General features: G+C 39.3%; 1 protein-coding gene and 1 long non-coding RNA gene across 2 annotated transcripts; one reads left to right on the forward strand and one right to left on the reverse strand.

The window, feature by feature from the left end:
- Positions 1–6,965: 6,965 nt before the first annotated feature.
- On the reverse strand, positions 6,966–12,180 carry TOMM7 (translocase of outer mitochondrial membrane 7). The gene is made up of 3 exons (XM_083867631.1): positions 12,010–12,180; positions 8,389–8,437; positions 6,966–7,183 (listed from the first exon to the last, which is right to left on the reverse strand). Exons 1-3 carry the CDS (start codon positions 12,110–12,112, stop codon positions 7,168–7,170), a joined length of 168 nt encoding a protein of 55 aa, XP_083723757.1. The 5' UTR covers positions 12,113–12,180; the 3' UTR covers positions 6,966–7,167.
- Positions 12,181–12,385: 205 nt separating this feature from the next.
- On the forward strand, positions 12,386–22,576 carry LOC310912793. Its single transcript, XR_014590718.1, has 3 exons — positions 12,386–12,513; positions 17,673–17,708; positions 19,335–22,576. It is a non-coding gene; the product is annotated as an uncharacterized lncRNA (long non-coding RNA).
- Positions 22,577–26,492: the final 3,916 nt, after the last annotated feature.

Here is a 26,492-nt window from a genome sequence, read left to right on the forward strand (position 1 = left end):
CCACTGCTCACATCTTAGATGCTCAAGAGACAACAAACCACTGCTTTGCCCAATATGGTAAAACTGTCATCTCACATTGAGCAACATCTGGAGAAGGTATGAGGAGATCTCAAGGAGATCTTTAAAGAGGTCTGTGGTGAATGTGTTCTAACAGCACGTAAGATCCTACTTCAACTGTCCTGGCACATGCTCCAGGAAACATAGGAAAGCCTGGCTTAGCCTTTTCACTGCTTGCATTCACAGGGATCTTCTTTAAGTGACCATTTGTTTAGAGACCCTTTTGGCCTTTATTATGCCAATAATAGCTGTAAGACCCAAAGTGGATTCTACACTTTAACTGACTACTATGTCCCCTCCAGAGGAAGAGGGAAAAAAAAAAAAAAAAACACCAAAAAAAAAAAAAAAAAATAAAAAAAATAAAAAATAAAAAATAAAAAAAAAAAAACAACCCTGACCAAAAGGAAAGGCATCTCCTGGTTTCACTTCTCTCAGCAGACCGTGGCTGCCTGTGATCACCATTAGTTACTATGTACACTGCACCTAAACAAACTCGCACTGATCTCCTGAAAGGCCAAAAATCATGTAAGAATTGGGGTGTTGAAATCCCTTGCAACTGACAGACAAGCACCAACACTTCCACCAGCACCCTTTGGCTGATGGCTACCCCAGGCTGTCTGCAATTCTAGTAAATATGTAAATGCTGTCACATTTTAGGGTGCAGAAAATGAGCAAAGATTACCACTTGTTGGGTGGGGAGGTCAATTTTCAAGTCCTTCCTGGAGCAAAGTGTTATCTCTGATGGTGCCACTGAGCTGCCATTATTTGACCTGTGGCTCCTCCACATTTCTCAGGCTCCTTCAATGCAGCAGCTGCCTTGCTGGCCATCAACCTCCTGTCACAGTGGCAACTTCAGGGACTGCTCCCAGGATCAGCTCCACTTGCTGAAACCAAAACTCACTGGTGCTTCTGGCACACAAATACTTGCCATGGGGAATTCAGGTGAAATCAGAGAAGACCTAAACACTGCTGAGCATGCTACAGGGCCTCTCAAATGACCCAACTTATCGTCCTTTTTCCATCTGCTGTATAGAAACTATTCTACATCAGTAAACACATAAAGGCATTTATTCCACTTGGCAGACCAGCACAAACACATAAAAAACCTAAAACAACAGTAAAAGTGAGCAGTCCTAACTAAACTCAGCAACAATGCCTCAACACTTCTATTGAAGAGAGCTCTTCCTAACTGACAGCCAACTCACTGAGCAGGGAAAACAAAAAAAACCACCACCACCAACAAAAAACCTCCACTAACATAACTCACATAAAAAAAGACCTCCTAATAATTACCTAAAAAAGAGGAAATTGCCCAAAGCAGCATTTTGGCTGCTGCTGTACAGGACCAGCCTCGCCCTGCACATCCCAGCTAGCCTTTCCCCCCATCTCCATTCATCCTTAGTTAACCTCACAATGAGATTCTGGAATGCTTCACAGATTACCAGTTCCCTTCATCCTGAGTTTGAATTCCCAAAGAAGGAAGAAGGTAAAGCTATGTTGAAAAGCATGCATACATTATACAATACTCAAGAAAAGCCCACAGTATTCAGAAACAGTGTTTAGGATGAAAAACAAAATATCCCTAAGAGCAACTGCCATAACACCAGAATGCTGGACAAGAGAAAAAAAACCCCAAAATAACTCAAAAAAACCAAAAAAGACAACGCAACCTAATATTAAAGTCATCTGGAATAGAATAGTGGGGGGAAGGGAAGGGATAGTCTCTGAAGTACTATTTTTCTATTTTGTTACCCTCTTTTATTGTGCAAGAAATTTCTCAGGAAAAAAAAAGTGGAAAACATTTCAGCTTGACCAACTTCCCAGGCTGCAGTACCATTCCCTAACCAGTACTGGTGTAAACACTGAATTTTGGCAGAGAACAACAGCTACTTGAATGAGACTGCCTGCATCTCTAGTATCTCCACAGATTTCATTAACAGCTGATGGCAAGTGAGATTAGCAAGACCAAGCTGATGCTACAAGAGATGGAAGACTTACACCACCAGTAAAGCATGGCAGCAGGAACACTCTTCAGCAGTAATGAGCCATTATGTTGGCTTAGCTTGATGGGAAACTTCTCCCTATGTTTGCCACTGTTATTTGTAATTAATAATCTTTTCCACTTTCAATTTAAAAGATAAAATGGCAGAAAGGTAAGTATGAAGCAGTATACACCAAAGTCCTCATGGTCAAGATGCTGGCAAAAAAAAAAAAAAGTATATATATAAACTACAAACCTTGTGACTAAGTCCTTGCTTTTCAAGTCAAATGATTAGATAACAATTTCTGATCTCTCAATGAATTTCTTTCCTCTTCTTGATAAGGGGAAAAGCAAAACCCACCAACCCCCGTGCTCCCAAAAAATGCAACCTCTGCAGGCTTCAACCTTGACGTGTTAGTTCCTCCATGAATCACTAGCAAAATCAACCAAATTTCTGTAATCTAAACATTTTTAACCAAATCCTCCTATATTCTCAGGACTGACACTGCAGTCATCAGAAAACACTCTACAGAAATTCTGCAATCTGGATTTCTATTCAGTGACCAGAATCTAACATTCAGTCTTTCCTGAGAAAATGTTTTAAAAAAACAAACATTCACCATCAGAATCAAAACACTGAGATTTGATTTGCCCTGCCATATTCTTTCTCACATAGCAGATAAACATTCCCTCCATCTAACCCATCCTCTAATCCTGAATTAAAATAAGCAAGACCAAGAAACAACGTATGTAACCCACAAGCTTAACCAAGAAATGGCTATTGCATCACATACCATCACAGAAAAGTATTCAGAAATTGCAATTAAGTTGTTATTTGTAAAAATTAACTTAGTCATATGACACTTAACAGGATGTGGTCTCTCCTCCTGTGGTGAAAACAGATGTAATGAGCTTTAATTTCCAAATATCATCAGTATCATCATAGCTTAAATTCCAAGCCTGTAACAAAATATTTCCAAAAATATCCAGGGTATATATAGTTTGATTTAGCAATTCTCCTGATAAAAATCATTATGTTGGATGTCTGTTTCATTTACCACACAATGCAAGATGAGAGCTTAAGCAGCTCTTTGTCACCTACAGCCATTTTGGAAGACAGGCGTACAAAGTAGCAAAAGACAAGTTTTATACTTCACCAAAATGAGCATGTTGTGACAAAATTCTGAACAATTATTTAGTCTGCACAGTTTATGTGCTTAAATGTTATAGTTTAGCTGTATAGGAGCTTTGCTGATGAATTCATTCAAGGAAAAAAATCACCACGGCCTCTGTTTTATAGGTGTGATGAGATACAATACAGTTACTTTGTACCAGTCATGTCTACATTAGGAATTTGTAGAATTAGAAACCTGGATTTTACAAATTCCTGATCACCTTAATTTTGCCCCACAACTGGCCAGGCCTTGAAGAGTTTATGGTGCATACAGATAGGTTTCTTTGTAGATTAAATTATTAAGAACAAAATTATAGTGAAAGTCAGGGGGTTTTTTTCCCCTTAGTGACGACACTAACTGACCATTCTTTTTCTACTTTGCTTCCGGGAGATCCACAGTCCATACACCAAGACCAAGAAAAGCGCCAAACTCACAGGACTCCCTCTCTGTCCCTTGCACAATTCCTTGTCACCAGGTACAACAGGCTCCAGTGACAGGTGGCACTTCCCTGACACAGAGGCAACCACAAGCACACTCAATCTCCCTTCACTTTAAAGGCACAAAGTAAAATGCCAAATAATCCCTATTTCTGGGCTAAGATCAATCAATAACTCAGGTGGGGAGACAGCTGAAGTCTTGTCCAATCACTTTGGGTCCTTACTGGAACTTTCCAGACTTTTGGGAGAGACCCCAAAGTGATAGACAAGACCCAGGGGCTGGATAACTGATGACTGACACATAACTGGGGTTGGGGTAAAACCAAAAAGGGTGGAACATGGGTGTTATGGGGCAAACCATTACAACTTATAAAAAAGAATATAAAACAAGGAACAAATACATACATAAAACTGATAAAACAAAAAACACACCACTACACAGGATATCTCAAAGTCAGTACAATCCTCACCAAACGCAGGAGGGCATCAATGATTTTATTTCACACATCTACACTGTAGCCTTGAGCTCACCTGTGGTAACCAGAGCCCATTTTTCAGTAAACTATGCTCACTGGGAGTTCACAGGACTCCATCACAAATCCCATAACAGAAAAGAATCTTCACTTGGCTGAAGAAGGCACTGATTCAGTGACAGAGATCAATACAGTCAGGCAGAAAAACTCGTATTTGTTCTTTTTTAAACGTCTCCCATGAGACAGTAAAACAGAATTTTTTGAAGTTCTACAGGGAGAAAAACATAAAGGAAAAATCATAGATTAAACCACTTGAAATTAATAACAGCTAATTAAAGTCCACAGCCTTGACCAACACAAGAGTTATTCCACCTCACTCCATAGACCTGCCCTCTTTGCCCTAGCACCACCAAAAACCCCTTAGTCTTGCTAAAACTAGCGTATTTCCTGATCTTATTTAAAGGAATTAAGATTCTTCACAGAAATCTGTTTAATGTGTAACTTCCCGAATCACTGATTTGCTCTTACAAGGACATCCAAATTTTGTGAAAATGACAAAAACTGCCAAGTAACTTCAAAACATCCATACCAAAGATTCCTTCATTTTTAAACTTGAAGAAAAATATCTATTTTTTTTAATTAACTTACAATTAATTACCAAGATTTAACTATTAATCTTTTAAATAACTTAAAACCTTTTTTTTAACACCAGGGAAGAATATAAATGTTTATTTAAGAAGCTTCACTCACTTTTTAATTACAGGAAGAGCACTGTATGGAATGCAAGTCTAGATATATAAACAAAAACCTTTATACTACATACTGGCATTCAATTTAACCTGATTTCAAGGTACTAAAAAAGACTTTTTCCCCAATTTGAAAACCCAAGATTTCTATGCTAATGACTGTCCTGAAACATACTTCAGTAGCAGTGAATTACCAAAAATTTCCTATCCAATGTGCTTAAAGTAAGAATTGCATGAGCAATATTTATCCAGCAATTCCAAGTTTCCAAAAAACCTGAAATGCAACTATTTTTAAGACAAACTTTGAGCATGGAGACATCACAGAATCTGGCCTGCACTTGACATATGCACGCTTTTGTAAAACTTTTAATGAAAGAGGAAACACCCCTATTTCTCTACCTCTTGCCAAATACTATTATTCTTGGAAAGCAGCCAGAACAACCATGTGGCGGTTATGACCCACAAACCACATCCCCAAATGTCAGAAACACAACAGAGCACATGAAATACACTTCTGCAGGTGTTTGGGTCCATCCACCCACTGCTGCATTTTGGATATTATACACCCGTGTGAAATGCAAAATCTAATTGAGAAATACAAGTTGCTTCACATCAAAAACTGTGTTTCTTAGTACTGAATATCTCGGATTACTGCACAAAATTCATCAGAAGAAAAATGTTCCTAATCATGATTAAAACCGCTACCAAGTACCAACAGATTATTTCATTACCATTATCATTAGGGTAAGTGAAGAAAAAGAATAAAAAATTTCTTTCATAATTTAAGACATATGAGCAGTTCCATTAATCTCAAATTACTGTAAGAGAAAAGGCACTAGAAAGGCTTTAGGATAGCAAAAGGATATATAGTCATGAGAAGCTGCTCTGCATTCAGTCCTTGCTCTGTTCCACTGTCAGCAGTCTATCACCATTAGCCTTGTCAGTATTTCATGACATTTGACTGAGTTATCATGATTAATGGAATTTTAAAGAACATGCTGGTTTGCATTAGCTGTCATAAACTTTTTCATTTTTTCTTTCCAATCCTTGCTTTCAATTTAAGTTTCTTCCCTTGGCTCATTTCTCTCTGATTTTCCAATCACAGCCCTTAAACACAGTAACATTTTACCATGAATTGTCATGGCAGATTAAAAACTGAGGAATCTCCTATTCTTAAACATTTAATTAATGTAAAAATTGCCTGAAAATCTGTAGGGTTAAAAAAAAAAAAAAAAAAAAAAAAAAAAAAAAAAAAAAAAAAAAGCCATGCCAAAATCTAGAATACCTTTGCTGCAATAATAATTTGGGGCCAATAAACTTTATTTTTTAAAAATCACCACAGAGATGCAAACTACCCTGCACAGTTCTGGAAGGGAGAGAGCAATCTACCCAAAACAGCTTCTACTTAACAGAAACCAAACAGTCACCATTTTAGTGCTTGAACTTCAGCGTTAAAGGGGAGAAAATCAATTGAAACCAAATCAACCATGCTCCAAAGAGCCCGATTTCAGCATAACAATGAAGCACATACCTTGTTTAGTGTAACTGTTTTCCTCCTTCAGTTATACATTAGTAACTTTCTCTCACAGTAAGAGCAATTTATACACATACACACAGAGCACTCAATTGTTGTGTTCTCCCACCCCATCCTAAATCCCAGAAAACATAGATAGCATTTAAAGGTAAGTTTAGCAGAAAAATATACTTTTTTAGTATCTGACTGTTCTAGAAAACACAAACATACACATCCCTCAATCCTTACTGTATCTACAGATAAAAGAATCCAGAAGGAGATAAAAAACCCAAAGTGGATCGGCACAATAACCAGCCACACAGGTTTACCAACATTTGGGCAAGGAACGTTTGAAGAATATTGAAGTATTTAAAACATTAGCTCAATTTCTGGATACTGTGAAGATAAAGAGGGATCTTTACCCAAAAGGCAATTGTTAAGAGGGATAAATATGGGAGTTAAATATCACCATATTTTGGAAAAAAAAAAACCACAACAAAATAAAAATACAACCCCCACCATGGGTTTCTGTAATAAATAAACCATTACATTATATTATGTAAAGACTTAAAAACAATATGCATCCATTCAAACAGTATTTATTTAATTACACCGTAATGCAAATAAGTTAGGTCCATATAAACTTCATTTTGTTGTATGTACAACCTATGTCATTAGCAAGCTGATTGAGCCAGCTGGTCTAAGTGTCGGCCTCATCCTCTGGAATGTTCGCATCTTCTGACACTCTGTCCATCGGCTGCCTCTACAACAGGACCACACAGCCTTCATCCCCAAAGTAGACTGAAAGGGGAGGGGGGAGGAAATCAAAGTCAGAGTTGCAGCATGTACTTGTCTTTAAATCGATATTTGCAAAACACTGGTGTGGAGGAACAGCCTCAAAAATTTACAGAATAAACAGTAGCCCCCAAAATACTGAAATAATGCCACCTTTAAAGTAAAATTTAAGCCTACAGAGCACCAACATGTGCTCACAAAAATGAGCATCTGTAAGCTTCAGATTAGACCAAGCATCTGTTTCTGGTATCTACATATATAGATATATATTCTGGTACAAAACACATCTTTTGCTCTGTACAGATTACAGATGCACACCAAAAAAAGAAGTCTCAAACCACTAGTGAAGCTAAACATAGAAACACTGTCAGCAAGCACACAACTGCAGCAACTTGGTTATTATGAAAACAGAAGATTTGACTGAAATTGTAATATGATTGATCTTACTACTTTTTTCCCCATATTTTCTACTGTTTCTACTGAATCAGTGAATCCTAAAAATGGGATTTCTATACACTGTAACTATGTGAAGCTAGAAGAGTTAATCTATGACTTTGCAAACAATACTGGCCATCAATTATTTAAGAACACCTGGTCCTGCACAGTAATCAAAGGCATTTCCTGAGAACCATCCTTTTTCCAAAACTTTAATTAGTTAGACTCAAGGAAGCCCTTCTATAAAACTTAAATGTCATTAGAACTTAAGCATTACTAATGCCATAATATCACAGCACAACAAAGAGTCCCACAAGAAAGAGGCAACATGAGCCAAATGCACTTTGCCTCATGACAGTGACTAATACTGAAGGATACAGCCCTTTATTTCATGCATCTTTTATGCAGTGTTATTCCCTCATTTGCAAAGGCAGGAGATTGGGTTTTGGCTTCAATCTGTGCTAGAAATCTGAGAAGTTATTCTGCAGTGCAGAAACTTGCACAAACTAGCTCTACAACAGATTAGAAGGGCAGTTGTCACGCAAAAGACACAGGAAGTTCCATATCTTAAAAACTATGCAATATTAAGAGAAAAGTCTTCTCAAGAACTCTTAACTTTGCTGACTTGTCATTTGAATTTCCTAAGAAACAAGAACCACAACAATTAAAAACAAGGGATGGAAGCATCATTCACAACTGTTGCTGGCTGGAGGCAACACCCAAACCAGTAACTGTCTGCACCGGGTTTGTGTATGTACATTTGGAACAATACATACCTCCAGATAGTTGGCTCAGGCATTCCAGGATCTGCGCCTCTTTTAAAACCTGAAGCGAAACATACATTACATACATATATAAAAATAAGCAAGTATGTGCAGATTCCTACATAGTTAAATCTCTATAAAGTTATTCCAGCCCATTAAATAGCAATAAAAAAGAAAACTACTGAACATAGAATTGTGATTCACAAAGCTGTGCCCTAACCTGAATAAAAACTGCACATTCTTATGCGGGTTAGAAAGCAAGGAAAATAAATACCAATGTACACTTTTCTTTTTTTAAGAAGTCTTACCTGCATCTTTACCTGACTTAAAACTCAGGGTCAACTAACTGTCTGAGATGAAAGAAGTCATCTAATCCCAGAGATCAAGACAGAGATACTTTTACACATTTTAAACGTTGTTCAGAAAGCAACCTAGCAGGGCTCTACCAACAAAGGCACCTAAAACTGGTGTAGAATGAGCATCTCAAGGAAGGCCTAAGCCTAACAGGCAATTCTCCAACAACATCTGACACACAACTTAAAAGCAATATTTCAGTAAGTTCACTCCATTTAGCATGACAGAATGCTAAATGTTAAATCAATCAAACCTCAGATCTTTTATTCTGATTGGCACTTTTTGGAAAAAGCTACATACTACTAAAGCTTGCAAACAAACCAGCTGTTTCCTAATACCCAGGGAAATTAAATGAAAGTTATCTACAAAGAGTTCATCCCCAGTCCCCAATGACTCAAATATACCAACTGACTAAAATATATGTATGCTAGGGAAGCAACCAAAAGTTTAGTATATGAAGTATCTTTGCTCTCTGGACTGTAAAATAAGTCTTGAAACAGAATCATGCAATTCAGCCACTGTTCAACACTACACTGGCTATCTAGAAGCGAATGCTTAGTGAAAAATATATTATTTCCCTCATTTTCAGAAAATAAATAATGTAATGGTGCCTGAAACACAGACCGCAAGAGTTAATGGAAAAACTTCCATTAACTTCACAGGCATTGGAAAAGTTCTTTGAAGATAACCTTGAATGATCTCAGACTATTAGACATCCTGACCCAAGTTCTTTGGCTGCCATACTGTCCAGCAACTCAGCTTAAAAAGTCATGAATTGCAGTCACATTCTCTGTGTGTGGATGTTTCTGGCTCCTCCCCTCACCCCCAGTATTTTTAAATAAGCAAACCAGGTTAAACTAAACTGTATTGGTCTAATTTACTGACTTAAAACCAAGGCAGCCACTTCAAAGCAAGTTTAAAAAAATACAACTAAACCCCACCAATGATCTATAATTGCACATTCTCATACTGGGCTCCTCGTACATGCCCTGAGCTATAAAGTCTAACAGAGAAAACTAACAGGCTCAAACTTGCTGACCATTTCCTTGCCTACGTTTAATTTAGCGTGTATTTTATACACACAGGGGTCACACCTTCCCTCCCAGATTCAGAAGTAATCCCAGCAGAGAAGAGCTTCTTCCAATGCTGCAGATTTTGGGTACATGCCACCTCCAAATGTCTATGGCAATCGAGGTGGCATCTGCACTTCCCCTTCCCATCTACTTGTATTTCATTACTGCAGATAAATTTATGGGAAGGAAATGCAGATGTGGTACAGCACGCTTATTTTCTGGAGATATGAACCTACACTACTACAACTTAAATTTCTCACTGCTACATAACAAAATATACTAGGCACTTTGGTGTTAGTGTAACTGTAAATATAGTAAGGTGGCTTTATACAATTTGAAGTAACTTATTTAATGTCACTAATGTGGCACTCTCATGTCATTAAGAAAAAATAGCATCTTTTCCACACCCACAGATAGTGTCATGTAAGTAAAATCAAACCAAAACTTCGACAACAAATCAGGTCACAAAACACTGCTGAAATTCCCACCCAAAACTGATTAATTTCAAATCACTGATAAATTAAAAATGGAAATGCAATTGAAGTTCAGATCTAATAATGCTAATTAGTTTTTCCCATAGTTTTTGAAGTGACTTATTTTGCTTGTAGTTGTTGTTAAAGCATTTCTGTAATAGCTGAAGAGACCAACGTTTTCCTGGTGGTTATCTATAAACAATCAAAGCCCTTCAAACCAGGCACTGCATTCCCTTCAATTAATCAAAACAATCTCTCAGATTCGACTGAAAACACATCAAGCTCCCAGCCTTCCTTCGTGTTTGCATTCAATGCAGAGATGCCTGCCTGGTTTAGGTGCTTTTCCCAAAAGGCTCAAGAGTTTGGGCAGAAAGTAAGCCAAATGAATTGCAGAAATCAGCCCTCCTGGGCCCCCTTGTTATTAAAGAAGTGAACGAAAGTGTCTGGGCTCTTTTTAACAAGGAGAGCTGATGGCATACAGCTCTAACTCAGCAGAACTACCATGTGGTAGTGATGCCTGACCAGTCTGACAACAGGAGCAAGCAAAATATATCCTGAGCACCAGGCACAACATCAAGGCATCCCCTTAACATTCCAGTGCAGCTTGGAAATAGGATCCACACCATTTTTGGGTGGGAGAGAGACTGTAACATGTGTTCCTGTTGCTAGAAATTCAGTCTCGGCCAGAGGCTGGCAATGGCCTCAGTGCCATGAAGCAGCACTCCCAGCGTTCTGCTCAGGACAGACTCCCCAGAGCACAGGCAGCCACTGACAGGGCTAAATCACAGCCCATGTGCTGTTCAGCCCTCACACAGCATTGGCCTCCAGGGAGGGAAAGGGGCAAAAAACCTCATCATTACAGAACTACAGAATTGTTAGGGTTGGAAGGGAGCTCTGGAGATCCCCTAGTCCAATCCCCTGCCAAGGCAGGGTCACCTAGAGCAGGTGATGTGTCCAGCTGGGTTTTGGATGCCTCCAGAGAGGGAGACTCCATGATCTTCCTGGGCAGCCTGTTCCAGTGCTCTACCACCCTCAACGCAAAGAATTTCTTCCTCATGTTGAGGTGAAGCTTCTTGTATTAGTTTATGGACATTGCTCCCCATCCTGTAGCTGGGCACCACTGAAGAGTCTGGCTCCAATCTCTTGGCACTTGCCTTTTAATGTATTTATATGCTTTAATGAGACCTCCTCCCAGTTTTCCCTTCTCTGGACTAAACCGGCCCAGCACCCGCAATCTTTCCTCATAAGAAAGATGTTTCAGTCCTTTAATCATCTCCGTAGGCCTGTGCTGGACCCTCTCCAGCAGCTCCTCGTCCTTTCTGTACTGAGCCCAGAACTCGGCACAGCACCTCAAATGTGGCCTCGCTAGGCCAGAGCAGAGTGGGAGGATCACATACTTCTTTACAAAGAAAGGGGAAAAAAACCCCAAAACCCATACAAACACACAAACAAACAAACAAACCCCAACTAAAATAAGAAGCCTCCCCGGCTCACGGTTCGGCCAAGGGCAGCCCCGCCCTCCCCTCGCGCATGCGCGGGCTGGCCGCGGGCGGCGGGGGGAGCGCGGTGGGGCGGCCCCGGCCCCGGGCCTTCCCCCGGGCCTTCCCCCGGCCCCGCCGCTCCCGGCAGCGCCCGGACGGGCCGGGGCAGAGCGGCCATCGGAGCCGGCCGCCCCAGACTCGGCCTCGGCAATGGCCCCGAGGGCCCCCGCGCCTCCCCCGCCCGGCACTGACCGAGATAGAGCACTACGGGGATGAAGCCCCAGCGGATGGCGAACTGGCCGCCCTTGAAGAGCTGCTGTAGCCGCTGCTTGGCCTCCTTGCTAAGCTTCGGCATCCCGGCGGCGGGGCAGCGAGGAGGAGGAGGAAGAGGAGGAGAAGCGCAGCCGCGCTCGTAACAGCGCCGTGCGCGGGGCGGGACCCATCGCTGGCGGTGGGGCGGGGACCGGGCTGGCCGTGCCCTCAGGCGGGCCGGGAAATGGCGGCCGTGCCGTGCCCTGGGGGCGCCGGGTGTCCCCTGCCCGCTGCCGCCCCCGCGGGCTCGTCCCGCCCGCCCCCCAGCGCCGCAGGCTGAGGGATCGGGATCGGCATCGGCCCAGCGGGCTGTGAGGGGCGCGGGGGCTACAGGCCTGTGGGTGTTCCTGCCCGCCTTGGCTCCGCCGCGTTCTTGTGCTTGTTGTTCCCGGAGCTCTGCAGGGTTGCGCACACGGCGCCTCTGGAGGGCGGGAAGTGCCTTTGGTAAGTGAAGGGCAGAGATGGAGTGATAAGAAACAGTGTTCCTGGAGGAAACTGGAAACGCCTCTCCATGAAGCTCTCCGTGAGGCTGTGTCAAGGAAGGTTTAGGTCTGATATTAGAAGAAGGTTCTTCACCCAGGGCGTGGTTGGGCACTGGAACAGCTCCCCAGGGAAGTGGTCCACTGCATCAAGCCTGACAGATTTCAACAAGTGTTTGGACAGTGCTCTCAGGCACATGGTGTGACTCTTGGCGTGCCCTGTGCAGGGCCAGGAGTTGGGCTTCGATGATCCTTGTGGGTCCCTTCCAGCTGAGGATATTCCCTGATCTTTGATACCAGGCCGTGTGATGTATCCAGTCCATGGAAACAAAGAGTTCAGAGAGTTAAAACTTGGCTAGAAATATGGTGAGAGACCAGATACCTAAAAACAGTACAGCACTTGGAGCTTGTTGTCCTTAAAAACCTCAGAGTCCAGATAAGCACTGAGCATTTTCTTTTTTAACTAATAAATGACAAGTCTCTGTACTTGCAGTGCCCTCACCACCAAGCTACTCTTTGCTTGACCCAACTTACGTGACATCTTGCTGCATAGTGTCTATGTTGTTGATTTAACCAGTTATATCATGTCTTTACTATGTGTTCATTCTTTCTCAGGTAGCCTCCTGCCTTTTGCTGTAATGCCAGATCCAAGCCAGATGCAGGTCTTCAGGTTCCTGGTATTGCTAATGCAGCTGCAGCAGTTAACACCATCAGGCTGTATCATGTCTGCTACATATTGCAAAGTTCTGCATGTTATATATTGGTTTGCTTGTGGCAGTTACTTGAACTTCTGTAGCCATTTTGTCACATTAAGAATAACAGCAAGTCAGTGCTTTTTAGAGACAAGAAAGAATCCAGGGATATACTAAATATTACTTACTCAGATATAGCATTTACTCTTCCAGTGTATGGATACCTGTTTTCAAGATGATAAAAATAGGAGCTTTTAACTCACTGCTTGCTCTCCAGGGACAGGCAGGTAGGAAACTGCAGGCAACACGAGGGGTTCAGGCAGCCCATGGCTTCCTTTTGCCACAGTCTGTGAATAATCAAAGTATGGGGGATGAAAGAATATTTAGGTGAGGTCATGGCACAAACATGCAGTCATGTTACAGAATGCACAGCCTTTCCTGTTGTACACCAGTCCCAATGCCCTGTGCTTCCATACACATTAAACATGGGATACACCAGGATTCCTAGTCATATGACTGACACACATTAAGTGATATCTGACAAGTAAAGTAGAGGCATAGTTTGTGAGTGTCTCCTTTATAAACTGGATAGCTTATCCCTATGGAGAGGTTAGGCACCAGGCCTATCTGTATTCATCATGAATGTCAATGTGAAGTTCATAGGACTATAAGCCTGCACCTTTCCCAAAAGAATATGCTTTTGGAGGGGAAATTCTGGAAATTCTAACTGAAAACTGAGAGAACAAGTCTTTCTATCTACAGGTTTGTGTTGGATTTCAGTTTTTTTGGTATACCACTGTTGTCAAACTTTTCAAATTAGTACATATAAGTAGAATTGTACAAACATTCAAAATTACAGATTCTTCTTCTGAACCAATGGAATGTAAGAGGCACATTCATTAATTGGTAATGGCTTGTCATACTCAAGAGGGAACTCAAACCATTGAACGTGGGTTTTTGACTTGGAGGAACCTATTTTTCAGCAGTTTGTATTAAACTGGTTTTCCTTTGTAGATGAGGCCAAGTAAGATCTGTTTTCACACTGTGGTTACTGTTACAGCTTGTTCTTTCTAAACATACAGAACCAACTGTTCATTACAGTGCACAGCTTGTTAATAATCTCTTACAAAATATTGCAATAAAATATGACCCACTGTAGTGGAATTAGATTCAAAAGGTATTTTTCCTTCCTGTAATTTTAGTGCAAGTAGGATTCAGAAGGTTGAATGTACAAATTACCTCATATGAAGGGTTGAACAGCTGCTCTGTCTCCTTTGAGAATTGGTTTAACAGTGTCACATGTGACACAGTGCATATAATGTTATTGTGGGTGTTTTTGAGAAAGAATTCTCACCAAAGTGTGCCACATGTACCAGATATTCACTTCTTCCCTTCACACACTGAGTCAAGGAATAATTTTCAGAGCACAGAAACTTGTTAGCCTTCATTTCTCATGTATGCCAATTTGAATGTTTGACTGAAAGCTTGTAGATTATTTCATTGATTTAACTACAGAAGCCAGGAAATTAATAGCAAGAAAGTTAGTATTACTTTGTTTTGTTTGTAGTTTTCTCACAAAGAAAATCAGTGCTAGAAGAGCACAAGGGTGTGTGTTTGGTATGCAAATGAACCAGTGTTGATTCTGTAAAGTTACTGGTCAAGATTTACATAGTCTTACATACTGAAGCTGTAAAAGGATGTCTGTAAACTAAGAATTTTGACTGGAGAGAAGCACTTATTTTATAACACACATCCATAGTCTCAAACTGTCCAACATGTCATATTTGCACTAAAAGACCTCAACCAACCAACAAACCCACAAAACCTTGACTACAAAAAAGCCAGTAAATGGTTGTGCTGACTCCAGAAGTTTTCCATGCCTTTCCATGGCTCCTGTCACCTCGGAAGTTAGAGGGTCTAAGTGCTCAGCAGTCCTTTGTGATCTACTGACTCAGACAAACGGGGAAGGAGAGCAGCAGTCATCCTTCCTGCAAGTTCATGGGACAGTACTAGTCATATAATTAGCCATATAATTTAGCCATTAGGAAAGGTCCTTCTGATGGGGCATGAAGCAATGAAGTGTTTTGGAGGGAGAAAACCTAATATCCAAAGAAATGAGTAGTGTAGGATGGAGATGACTGTGCCTGGAGAAGACAGAAGGAGGATTTTATGGGTGTGCTATGAGCATTCATGTTTGTAATTTATTGTGGTAACACTTCCCAACATTTAATATTGAAGGATTTTGATTTTATTTGATTTTTTTTCTTGTGGCTGATAATGAAGACAAAACCACTTGGAATGATGGATCCATTAACTAAGAAGAACAAGAAGCTCCAATTGCTGGAGTGACGAAAGAAAATTAGTAATACTGTAGATGCTGAAAGTCTTGTTGCAAAAAAAAAAAAAAAAAAAAACCCACAAAAAAACCCCACCCTCTTTGAATTTCTTTTGCCTTGTAGCTTCATGTGATCAGCAATAACAATAAAATTGCAGAGGTTTCAGCTGGGACAAGAACATGAATCCTTACTGTTTTATTAACTTGATTAGCAGTTTAGCAGTAATTCCACAAGTGTTTTCACGGCAAATAAATACCACTAATGCTCATGGTTAAATGGCCAAATGTTTCTATGTTTATGGGTAAATGGGGGAATTGAGATTCTTATGACTGAATAGCTGAAGTGTCAGGTTCAGGGAAATAATGTCACTTGGTCAGATGGCTTTAACTTGTCTTTTTGAGTGCAAAGGGTACCTTTCAGGTTAAAGAATTCCAGACCTCTAAAGCTTTTATCTTAGCAAACCACAAAGTAAAGCCATTCAACAGTACATGCAACTCAGAGGTTGATGAAGGAGACAAAGTGCAGTGACACACTGAAGTCTGTGAAAAATCACTGTAAACTTCGTAGGAAATCCCTGCAGGCCTCCGTTATGCACTTAGCAATCTCACTTTTGAGATTTCCCTGATTTACTGACAAGAAGCTGCATTAAATTAATCTGCTTGGGAACAAAGTTTGAGTTTGACCCTATTTAGGAGGAACTTAGATTTCAGAGAGACTATGGTGGATGTTTTATACTTTGGGATTATACCATAAGTCAGTATAAGTAGCACAAGAACATAAGGAAGAGCTCTTCAACAGATTTCCACTGCAGGCTGAATCTTTATGATGTCAGTAAAAACAGTTGTCTGTTATGACTAGACATTCTGTTTCACTTCATTGTTACGATTAATCTTCCTATTTTTATTGTGCCCTAACAATGATGTTCCTTCTATTTCATTTCAGTATTCCTATTCATTTAGTCTAATAAATCCCTGCTTCTCTGCAGTACCACTGATTCTGGAAAATTTTCCTTTCCATTTCACAAAGACAAGAAAAGACAAAGAGAAATGGAAAGTACTACAGCCAAAACAGGAAAGACTAAGGCTGTCCAATTAGGTCATGTGTGAAATAACCAGAATTCTAAAATGTCTCCTGAATGTTATTGAGACCTAGATTTCTTTGGTGTGAGTATGTTTGAGTTCTTGCATTTAGTATAGTTTCAAAACATGCTTGGAATGCAGAGCTGTGATGCATATTAAAAATTCTGTCCAAATTAGAGTCTTCTTAGTAATTTCTGTATGATACTTGTTGGATGTAGTCTGGTCACTGTCTGATATGGGATGTTTCCAAGAAAAGTGATATTGCAAGATGCTGTGCTGGTTTCAGCTGGAGTAGAGTTAATTTTCTTCACAGTGGCTGGTATGGGGCTGTGTTTTGTACTTGTGTTGAACAAAGGGTTGATAATACAGAGATGTTTCTGTTATTGCTGAGCAGGGCTTGCACAGAGCCAAGGCCTTTTCTGCCTTTTGTACTGCCCTGCTGGGGAGGCTGGGGGTGCATGAGAAGCTGTGAGGAGACACAGCCAGGACAGGTGATCCCAACTGACCAAAGGGATGTTCCAGACCATGGGGCATCATGCTCTGTATATTAAGTGAGGGGAGGAAGGAGGAAGAGGGGGACATTTGGGGTGATGGTGTTTGTCTTCCCAAGTAACTGTGAGATGTGATGGTGCCTTGCTCTCCTGGGGAGGGCTGAACACCTGCCTGCCCATGGGCAGCAATGAATTAATTCCTTGTTTTGCTTTGCTGGTGTGTACAGCTTTTGCTTCCCCTATTAAATTGTCTTTATCTCAACCCTTGAGTTTTCTGACTTTCACTTCTCCAGTTCTCTCCCTGATCCCAGTGTTTGTGAGGCGTAGTGAGCGGGTGCCTGTGTGGGGCTTGGCTGCTGGCTGAAAATTATTGAAAATTAGTAGAATGATCAGAATGACAGCAACAAGCAGCAACGTTGTAGTGATTTTGTATATTTCATATAGTAACTGTATAATTTATTTGCTTTAAAATGAACCAAAACTGAGTGGTGACATGGAGCTAAAATCTCATTATTTTTCATTACAGCTTCTGAGGCCAGGGAAGGAGAAACAGCAGTCTCAGGTGAGACAGCATTGAAAGAACCTCATTAAATGCTTTTAGAGACCTCTGAGAAGAATTGTTGATGTGCTTAAAAATTGAATATTACCTGCTTCACAACTGTAGTGTTGTTTGAAGTGTCACTTTCCCATTCTATCTTTACTTAATATTGAAAAATAAGTGTTACATGTAGAGGTACTGCTACCTTTTACCATAGATAGTTTTTCTAAAAATAAAACAGTTCTTCAGTGCATTGTTTTATGGTCGCAGTATTTGGCCAAGGATGAAAACAATAATCTGATTCCTTACATACTTTCAGTGATACGCGAAAATCTGATGGATAAAAGGATTTTCTGAGGCCAAAACTAGTACCCATATTTACTCATTCATTGTTTTTAAATTAAGCTCTCTTTTTAGCAGCTGGGCAGCAAAGGTTTTGGTAACTCTAGGAGGATTTTCCTCTAAAGGTATTTTATTAATGTAAACCTTTCCTTTGTCAGCAGGTCTCAAATAGATTTTCGTTGCTGAAGAATATGTTGTTTTAACAGCATATATCTATAAAGACTTTAAAGGATTTAAAATATGCTTGTTTTAGGAAAAATCTTTATTATGATTTAAACAAGATGAGGAAAACAAATAATATATTCTGATTTTCCAAAGTCTTTGCTTATGTGCTTGCCTTTATACCAATTCCAACCTTAGTAAACTGTATTGTGGTGAAACAACCATGAAACTGATAATGTAAATCTTTGCAAAGATAAATGAAATATTCCTCTCTGATACAGGACATAGAATTGCAGCATTTGAAAAATAGTAATTCTAACTATAAGTCATATTCTGCTTTCTCTCTTCAACGAGTGTTGTAATAGTCTTTCATAGCATCCAACTACAAAAAAAAATGCTGCTGAAACAACTTTTTCTGACAATGAAATATTTGAAAATGAAACTGATTGATGCACAGCACTCACTTCACTGATTTACAATAGAGCTTTTGGATGCGCTCTCAGATTTTGCAAGATAAAGGTATACAACAAGCTACTAATTAACTCTGGTTATAAGCTAAGGTAAAACATAGTAAAGCAAAAAGAAGAACCTCTGAGTTGAAATGTGCCAGGTAGATCTGAAACAGGTATCCGTGGGTTTTTTGCAAGTTTGTTCTGGGTTTTGTCTGAAGTCCCAGTAGAACAAATCATACATAATTTCAGTTACTGTATATATCCTTAAGTAGCCTTTTTTGGTTTTAACTTTCAAAACAGGAAACGTGTTTATCGAAACTAAATTTTTTTTTTGGAAGGGTAAATTAAAGTTTAACTCAGTATAGCTTTAATTTCAATAGAAGCATAGCACAGTCTAGATTTTAGTGTTGTCTTTATAATAATTTTTAACAACTTGTAATGCAAATTACAGACTTCAGAGCATAAAAGGAAAGGTAAAAATATGTGTATTTTCACATCTTGAATAAGATTGCCCAGTCAACAAAGGAAATTGTGTCATGTATAAATACTATTTGAATAGTTTGTAGTAAATCTAAATGTTGAACTAATTATTTAATTAAACTGAACATAGGTATTAATTTATCTTCATTGTTCACTTTGGGTGAATTGACTACAGAAACTTAAGGATAAACCTGTTGTCATATTCCTCGTTCAGCAGGGCCTAACCATGACCAGCAAGGTGAGGAGCATTTCACACCTGGCCAAGCCCCAGGGTGTGCTGCCTGAGTTTCCTGCTGAAGCTGACACTCCAGCAAGAGCTGCCTTTCAGAATTTGGAAATTCAGCTAATATGGACAAAAGTATCAACATTTATGTCTGTCTTTAGTTTTTGCATTTCAATAGTTCAGATTTCACTGAAAATTCTTTGAGATCTTCAGCACATGGAAGATTAGAATCAATAATTTAGTATCATAATGAAGAGTAATTAAAGCCTTTCCTAGATTCCAGAAGGCATTCAGGGAAAGCTCTTCTCTTTTTTTCCAAGTCTTATCTGGTGCTATCGATTAAATGAAGCACAACTGGTTAATGAAGTTTTTACTATTCTACTAAAATAAAACTTAGTCTCTTAAAATGCTTCCCTTTTGCCTTTCATACACAATTTCTGTCCATATTTTGTCTATTTTAGTGGAGTCATATGCCATATTTAGCCCAGACAAACGTTTTTAGATTTTACTAATTTCAAAACATTGTCATTATGTGTGTCTTCTCTTTATAGTGTCAGCCTGATGCACATGCCTGTAAGTTCATCTAAGACTCTTTCACTGTTACACAGAAAACAAATGCCCTTTCAGGGAAGTACCTATCAGTGTTTCAATCACTGCTGCTGCCTTTCAGTTAGGATTATTAAAAATCTCGAACTTTATTCTCCTACAAGTGCAGAAAAACTGCATTTTAGTCATTTTAGACGCTGGGGTACAGTTTAAGAGGGTGATTTGTAGCAGTAGGTACTACAGTGATTAATGAGATTGCAGTAGCTTTTCCATAGCTTCCTGCCTAGAGAACAAAAAAAGAAAAAAAAAAGAAAAATCAACAAACAAAAAATCCCACCCCAAAGCTATAATGGCACATTATTTGAGTGCCCTTTGCTGCTTCTTGTAAAATGTTAATAGCCTCCTAAAGGTTTCATTTTTGAATGATAACCATTTAAGCAAGAATTTAGCAGATGCAAACGACATTCAAGGAACTTGTGAAAATTCCTTATGTTCTCCTTTATGAAGTCTGTTAGGCTCATGTAGCACAAGCTGTCAATCTGACCCTTATTTTATTTCCAAGCATTTAAACAGTCCAAAAAAAAGCCATTCCTGTAATGCTTTTATTTTTCCGCTTTTTTTCAAGTGTATATTAAGTACACATCTGAAGAAACAATTTTGTACTCCTTTATTTTAGATTTAGGTAGCAGTCACAAGAGATTAAATGCTATTATGTGTAACGAAGCATGAAGATGACAAGATATATGAACCAGACGCTTTTCAGCTTGATCACATCATCCAGCACATAATGATACAGATTTTGTACTTCAGACACCAATGTCACCTTGGGGTTGAAATCACTCTAGTTGAATCTGTGTGAGTAAGTGTAATTAAGATAGTTCCCCACACTCCAATTACCTTGCTACTTTAAAAATAGAAAGAAAAATGAATCGTCCAGAGTTTAGAGATGAGTTATTTGTGTGTGGTATTTGTGATGGAAAATTCTTTCTAAAATAAACACAGTAATAAATGGTCTTCTTTTTTCCTCTCATATTTTAAGGGGACAGGCTGCTTCTAGTGACAGAGTACTAGTCTAGACTGATCCTGGTCTTTTTTTAGGGCATTAGTACTTGTCTAATACATACAGCACTATCTATTAGAGTTGTTAATTGTATCAAGCAAAATATTTTTCTGTAGTTTTTCTATTAAATTTCTTTAAAGCCACATGCAAAGTGGTGCTTCCCATGTTGTATTTCAGTTCCAGCAACTCTAATATGGATTATATGCTGATGGGCTTTTGAAATCCTGAAAAACATCAATCTGATAGGGAGCCTAGATGGGACTTTAAAAAATATTACAAATCATTTAACTACTATTACAAAATTTTTATTACTGCTGAATAAATGTGTCAACTAATAAATGTATCAGCCTCTATTAATTTAGTTCCTTCACTTCATTACAGAAAGATACTATTGGTACAAAATTTATTAGCAGTGTTCTGCTAAAGCCAGTGGAGGGCAGATTTGAATTGGAAACTCTTTTTGCTACTGCAGTTACTTGAAGTTAAAATACCAGAGAGTGCCTTGAGCTCAAAGTCTCATCACTTCTCTACTATCCTAATTACCCTTGTGCTGGATAAAAGCTTCTTGCAGTTGGTGTTTGACAAAATGAGTGTTTTGCGAATGTTTAAATAAAGATGCTAATATGAAAGTGAATAAGTCAGTGTATTAGCAGCTGTGTGTTACTCATCAGGGATAATCCACACTGCTTAATCCTTAACCATGTATATCCTGAAAGGTTTTTTTCAAAGCTAGTGAATATAATTATCCTCACTTTGCAGGTGAAGAAACTGAGGAATAGAGTGGTAACCTTGCAGATTACCCATCTGAGTGACCTACAGAAACAAGAACAAAATCCAGATTTCCAAGATCTAATCCAGTACTTAGCACACAAACTATTTTAACTCTTGTGAACATTATGGAAATGATTGCTAGCAGCCCGGATTGTGGAGACTGAGGCGCTTACACTGATGAAATAGCAGGCAACTTGACAGTCAGGTTGTAGATCTTAAGAAGAATATTCTTCCCAAGAAGATGGGTGGCAGTCAGATCAAATTCCTAAATATCCGCTTTAAAGTAGTATTTTATTATTAAAACTAGTACTTCACATTTTTAGGCATATTTGTCATTCATTAAGTTAGATTGTAGTCTTTCCAAAAACCTTTGTGATATTCTGTGTCTGGCTCTTGTTATGTGTAATGTGTTACAGTTTCACACATTTTTAAGTGTTGTGGGAAAGTCTGTAAAAATGTAGTATAAAAGAGGCCACTTTAAGATTCTTGGTCATTTCTCCTAGTACCTCATGTAATTGTACACCTCACAAAGAGTTGTCACTTTCCGTAATTCACAGAGGCCTGAATATGCCATTATCTCAAAAGGGAAGAGATTCATTTGCTCTTCAGCAGAACATAAACTCTCCTTGAAATAACCACTAATTGAAGGCATTTGTATACAGGTTTATTTTACAGTAAACCACTGGATGCCTTAGCTCAAGAAGCAGCAAGAAAGATAACGATTCAATTAATGAAAACTGCTGCTTTGAGAAATGTGGTTTCCAGTGTGAAAGTTATTTTATTCATCCCTAATTATACATTGCTGAAAAATGTTAACCATTATTTAGGGGCAAATAAGTCTGAGGTTTGGGGGTATGGCTGGTTTTGCCTGCTGTAAGCTTCACAGGTTTACACCTCTATCTCCATAATGATCTTTTCTTTCACTAATCCTGGGTGGTGTATATTTTGTTTGCACCCAACTTTCCCTTTTATTTGTAAAATATGTGTGAAATGTTCAAAACATTAGTGATTTAAGAGCAGTTAAGACATTGCTGCCTCAGAAACACATCATTGTTACATACAAGTTGTGTTTGTTGTGCTGAGCAGGTCCAACTGAGTTACAGAGTGAGTTACAGATAATGCAAAATAACTGGATTAGAGCAGTAGTTGTTGCTATAGGCAGACTGGCCAAAAGCCTGTCCCTCTGCTTCTTTATATGAAAAGTAATGGATGGATGGATGTACTGTCTGAATAGAGAACATGATGTTGCTGTGTGCCTGTGCCAAAAAAAATAGTATCTTATTGGAAAAGTAAATTTGGTTTAGAGTTTAAAAGATTTGATTATGCCATGTATAAAGTACGTGTTTGATCAAGATCAGTTCCTCTGGTAATGTTCCTTCAGAGGTGAGAGTTTTAATGACAGGGAAAAGATACTTATACATCTATGGAATTTAAAGCCTGATGCTGTCAAGTGGCCAGAACCCTTAAATGTGTGTTAAAGTGTCCTTCCTCTTAGTAAATCAAAAATGTTTATACTTACTGTCCCGAGTAGTAGAAAGAACACCAGCAACTACTTCCATGTTTAGAATTCTGTGGAGTCTGCTACCTGTAAGCAGATTCCACTTAAATCAAGTCTCTGGAATTACTAATTGCTAACCTCATTTTTGACATACTTCAGCCTCCAACAGCCTGCTGCAACTTCTGTTACACCTTCTGGGATTCTATCTATAGCAATTGCTTTCTCTCCCCAGTTGGCTCCAAGCCAGAAATATATCCATTTGCACAAATGTTTCTTAACCTTGTTCATACTTGGGGGTGGTGAGGGGGAGGAGTCATGTATTTTTCTTTCTGCTTCTCTGGTTGGTAGATACTTTTATAGTAAATTCAGTACTTGCCATGTTTGCTGTGTTATGAACCGATGGTTACAACGCCTTTTTTAAACTACTGTTTGTTTCACTTTAAATGCACTGAATAAAACTATTTCTCTATGGTCATTTCATGGGCATATCACTGAAACATGGGAGTCCTAAGTAAACACATTTAATCAAATTTTCTGATCAGGTTGTATTCTTCCTTCTCAGTAGGGCATTCTCAGTTGACAGAGAAAGCCTTCAAGATTTCCAGAGTAACCAGTGCTTCTGAAGGCTGAAGAAAACACTAAGGCACAAACATTTCTCAGCAGGCAAGTTCCAGTGTCCCTGTCATGAAAAAATTGGCTTATAACTGACAGGGAAGATTGTGCTTACCACAGGAATGCTACTGGTACCCAAACTAGCTTGTCTTCCTTCTGAAAAATCTGCAGCTCACACACATACATGTCCAGCATCCAGCTCTGGGGTCCTCAGTGCAGGAAGGACATGAATCTGTTGGAGTAAGTCCAGAGGAGGCCACCAAGATAATTAGAGAGATAGAACACATCTCCTACAAGGAAAGATTGAAAGAATTGGGATTGTTCAGCCTAGAGAAGAGAAGGCTTCAGGGTGACCTAATTGAGGTCTTTCAGCGCTTGAAGGGAGCCTACAGGAAAGATGGAGAGGGACTTATGAGGGAATGACAGGACAAGAGGGAATGGATTCAAACAGTAAGCTTATATTAGATATTAGGAAAAAATTCTTTGCTGTGAGGGTGGTGAGGCACTGGAACAGTTTGTCCAGAGAAGTTGTGGATGCCCCATCCTGGAAGTGTTTAGGTCCAGGGTGGATGAGGCTCTGAGTAACCTGGTCTAGTGAAAGGCGTCTCTGCCCATAGCAGGGGGTTTAGAACAAGATGGTCTTTAAGGTCCCTTCCTACCCCGGACATTTTATGATTCTATGTACATGTGTAGAGACACTTACGCATTTTATGTATATAAATGTACACAGAACTGGGGGTTTATCAGAATTAATTGAAAATGAGCCAGCTTGGATATTAATACCAGCACCATTTGTGAGGATATATATATAGACACATAAAGCAAACATCAGCTGCAACTTGGAAGTCCTCAGTGTTTCAGCTCCCTAGAACTACCTATGCAAATATTTGTCATTAGAAAATTAGGGGCACTTTGATTGGAGTAGTTAGGTTGATGCATAAGGGTTCTATAGTAGAGGCAGGAACAGATAGTCCTGATTTGTCTGACTCCAATTTCCACAACGAATTTTTTAAAAATTGTTTTTATGCACTTCTGTACCGTTGAGGTGAGTGCTGTACCAGAGTCCAGTGCAAGCTCTGAAAAAGACAGAAAGTATGTGGTTACAAAAATACTCACAGACTATGGCTCAATGTTTACATGCTAGATCATGAACAAGGATTCTGCATTAAGCTTGTACATAGGACAGTGTGTAGCATCTCTTACTGCATTCTTCTGTGGCATCTTAACCACATTTAACTTCCATTTTTATTAGATCTCAGCAGTAAGGAAAAAAAAATGCAAGTTCTAGCTTGTGCAAAATTTGGTTTATTTCCAACTCTAATAAATCCAGCCTTGCAACTTCCAGTCCTCTTGGATGTCCAAATACTTGTCCCTAGAAAACATTCCTCTGCATTAGAACTCATAGGGTAAACTGCTATATCAGTAAAGTTCTGTTCTCTCTAAGGTACTGTATAAATGCATTTGCAATTTTATTCTCTCCTTAATGCAGCTGGAGTTTTCGGGCTATCCCATTTAACTGCATCTGTGTCACAAGTCACTGACATCAGAAACACATTTTAGCTTTGGTGTCACAGTTGATTTATAGAAAGAAGAGTAAGGTTACTAAAAGAATGGATTTTGAGATTCTACTTTCAAATAATAGTAGCTACAAAAACTAAAGCTAAAAGCCAGGAGCATGCAAGCTCCTACTGGTGAGTTTTCAGTTGATTAACACTGGCTTCTACCTGCAAAAGACTAATTAGTAACTTCACTGTGCTATCCTACATTTCAAAGTATCTAATGCTGTCATGTAGCTGCACACCTAACACTGACTGCTAACTCAACTTCATACCCAGCACTGGTCAGCACTAGCAAACCTCAGCTTCAAGTTTAAGGTAGAGTCAGCATTTTGCCTCCTGTCAGCAATAATCTGTAACTTCCATTGTTGGGAACAAGCAAAAAGATATTAAACCAGGAATAGTTTGGTTTTCACCTAAAAACAGTAAATTTAGAGCAGTAACTTCATGACATCAGTGGGAGCAGTGTGTTCAAATCTTCCAGCATGTCATGGGAAATACAGGCTATCACTTTTCCATTACTATTTTGGCAGGCATAATTTTGTTATTTTTAAAGCTGTTTATATTGGCCACCTCAGTGTTTTCATCATTTCACACATATTTCAGCATTTTAAGAAGTCTGTGCTTCAGCAGATATAGGGCATGTACTGTGTGTGTCCCCAAATTTTAGAGTTTCTTTCACCAAGTATGATATATTACATTTACAAGCTTCATTTACACTTCAACAGAGCATTCATCTGTCAAAGACAGGAGGGGGGGGCATTAAATCAGGTATTTTAGAGAGATTATAAATTCTAATAACAGGGCATCAGGAGTGTCTACAGCAGTTGTAGAGATCTGTAACAGAAAAGCAAAAGATGATGGGAACTAAGAATGAATGAAAAATTGTGAAAGCACCATCAGGCGTAGCAGAACAGAGGGTTAAAAGGACTTGTTAACACAGAAAACCATTCCTAGCAGAAAAGTTAAGGAATTGCTCTGTTTATGTCAAGGCCAAATACCTGCACTTTGAAAACAGCCATTACACAGATGACCTGTCAACAAAAGACCCAGGATCCTGATCCCAGGAGGATGGTACCAAGGCTGCAGCATCAGATACACCCTGC

This window comes from Zosterops lateralis (genome assembly GCF_965231275.1).
Source record: "Zosterops lateralis genome assembly, chromosome: 1".
Taxonomy (NCBI): Eukaryota; Metazoa; Chordata; class Aves; order Passeriformes; family Zosteropidae; genus Zosterops; species Zosterops lateralis.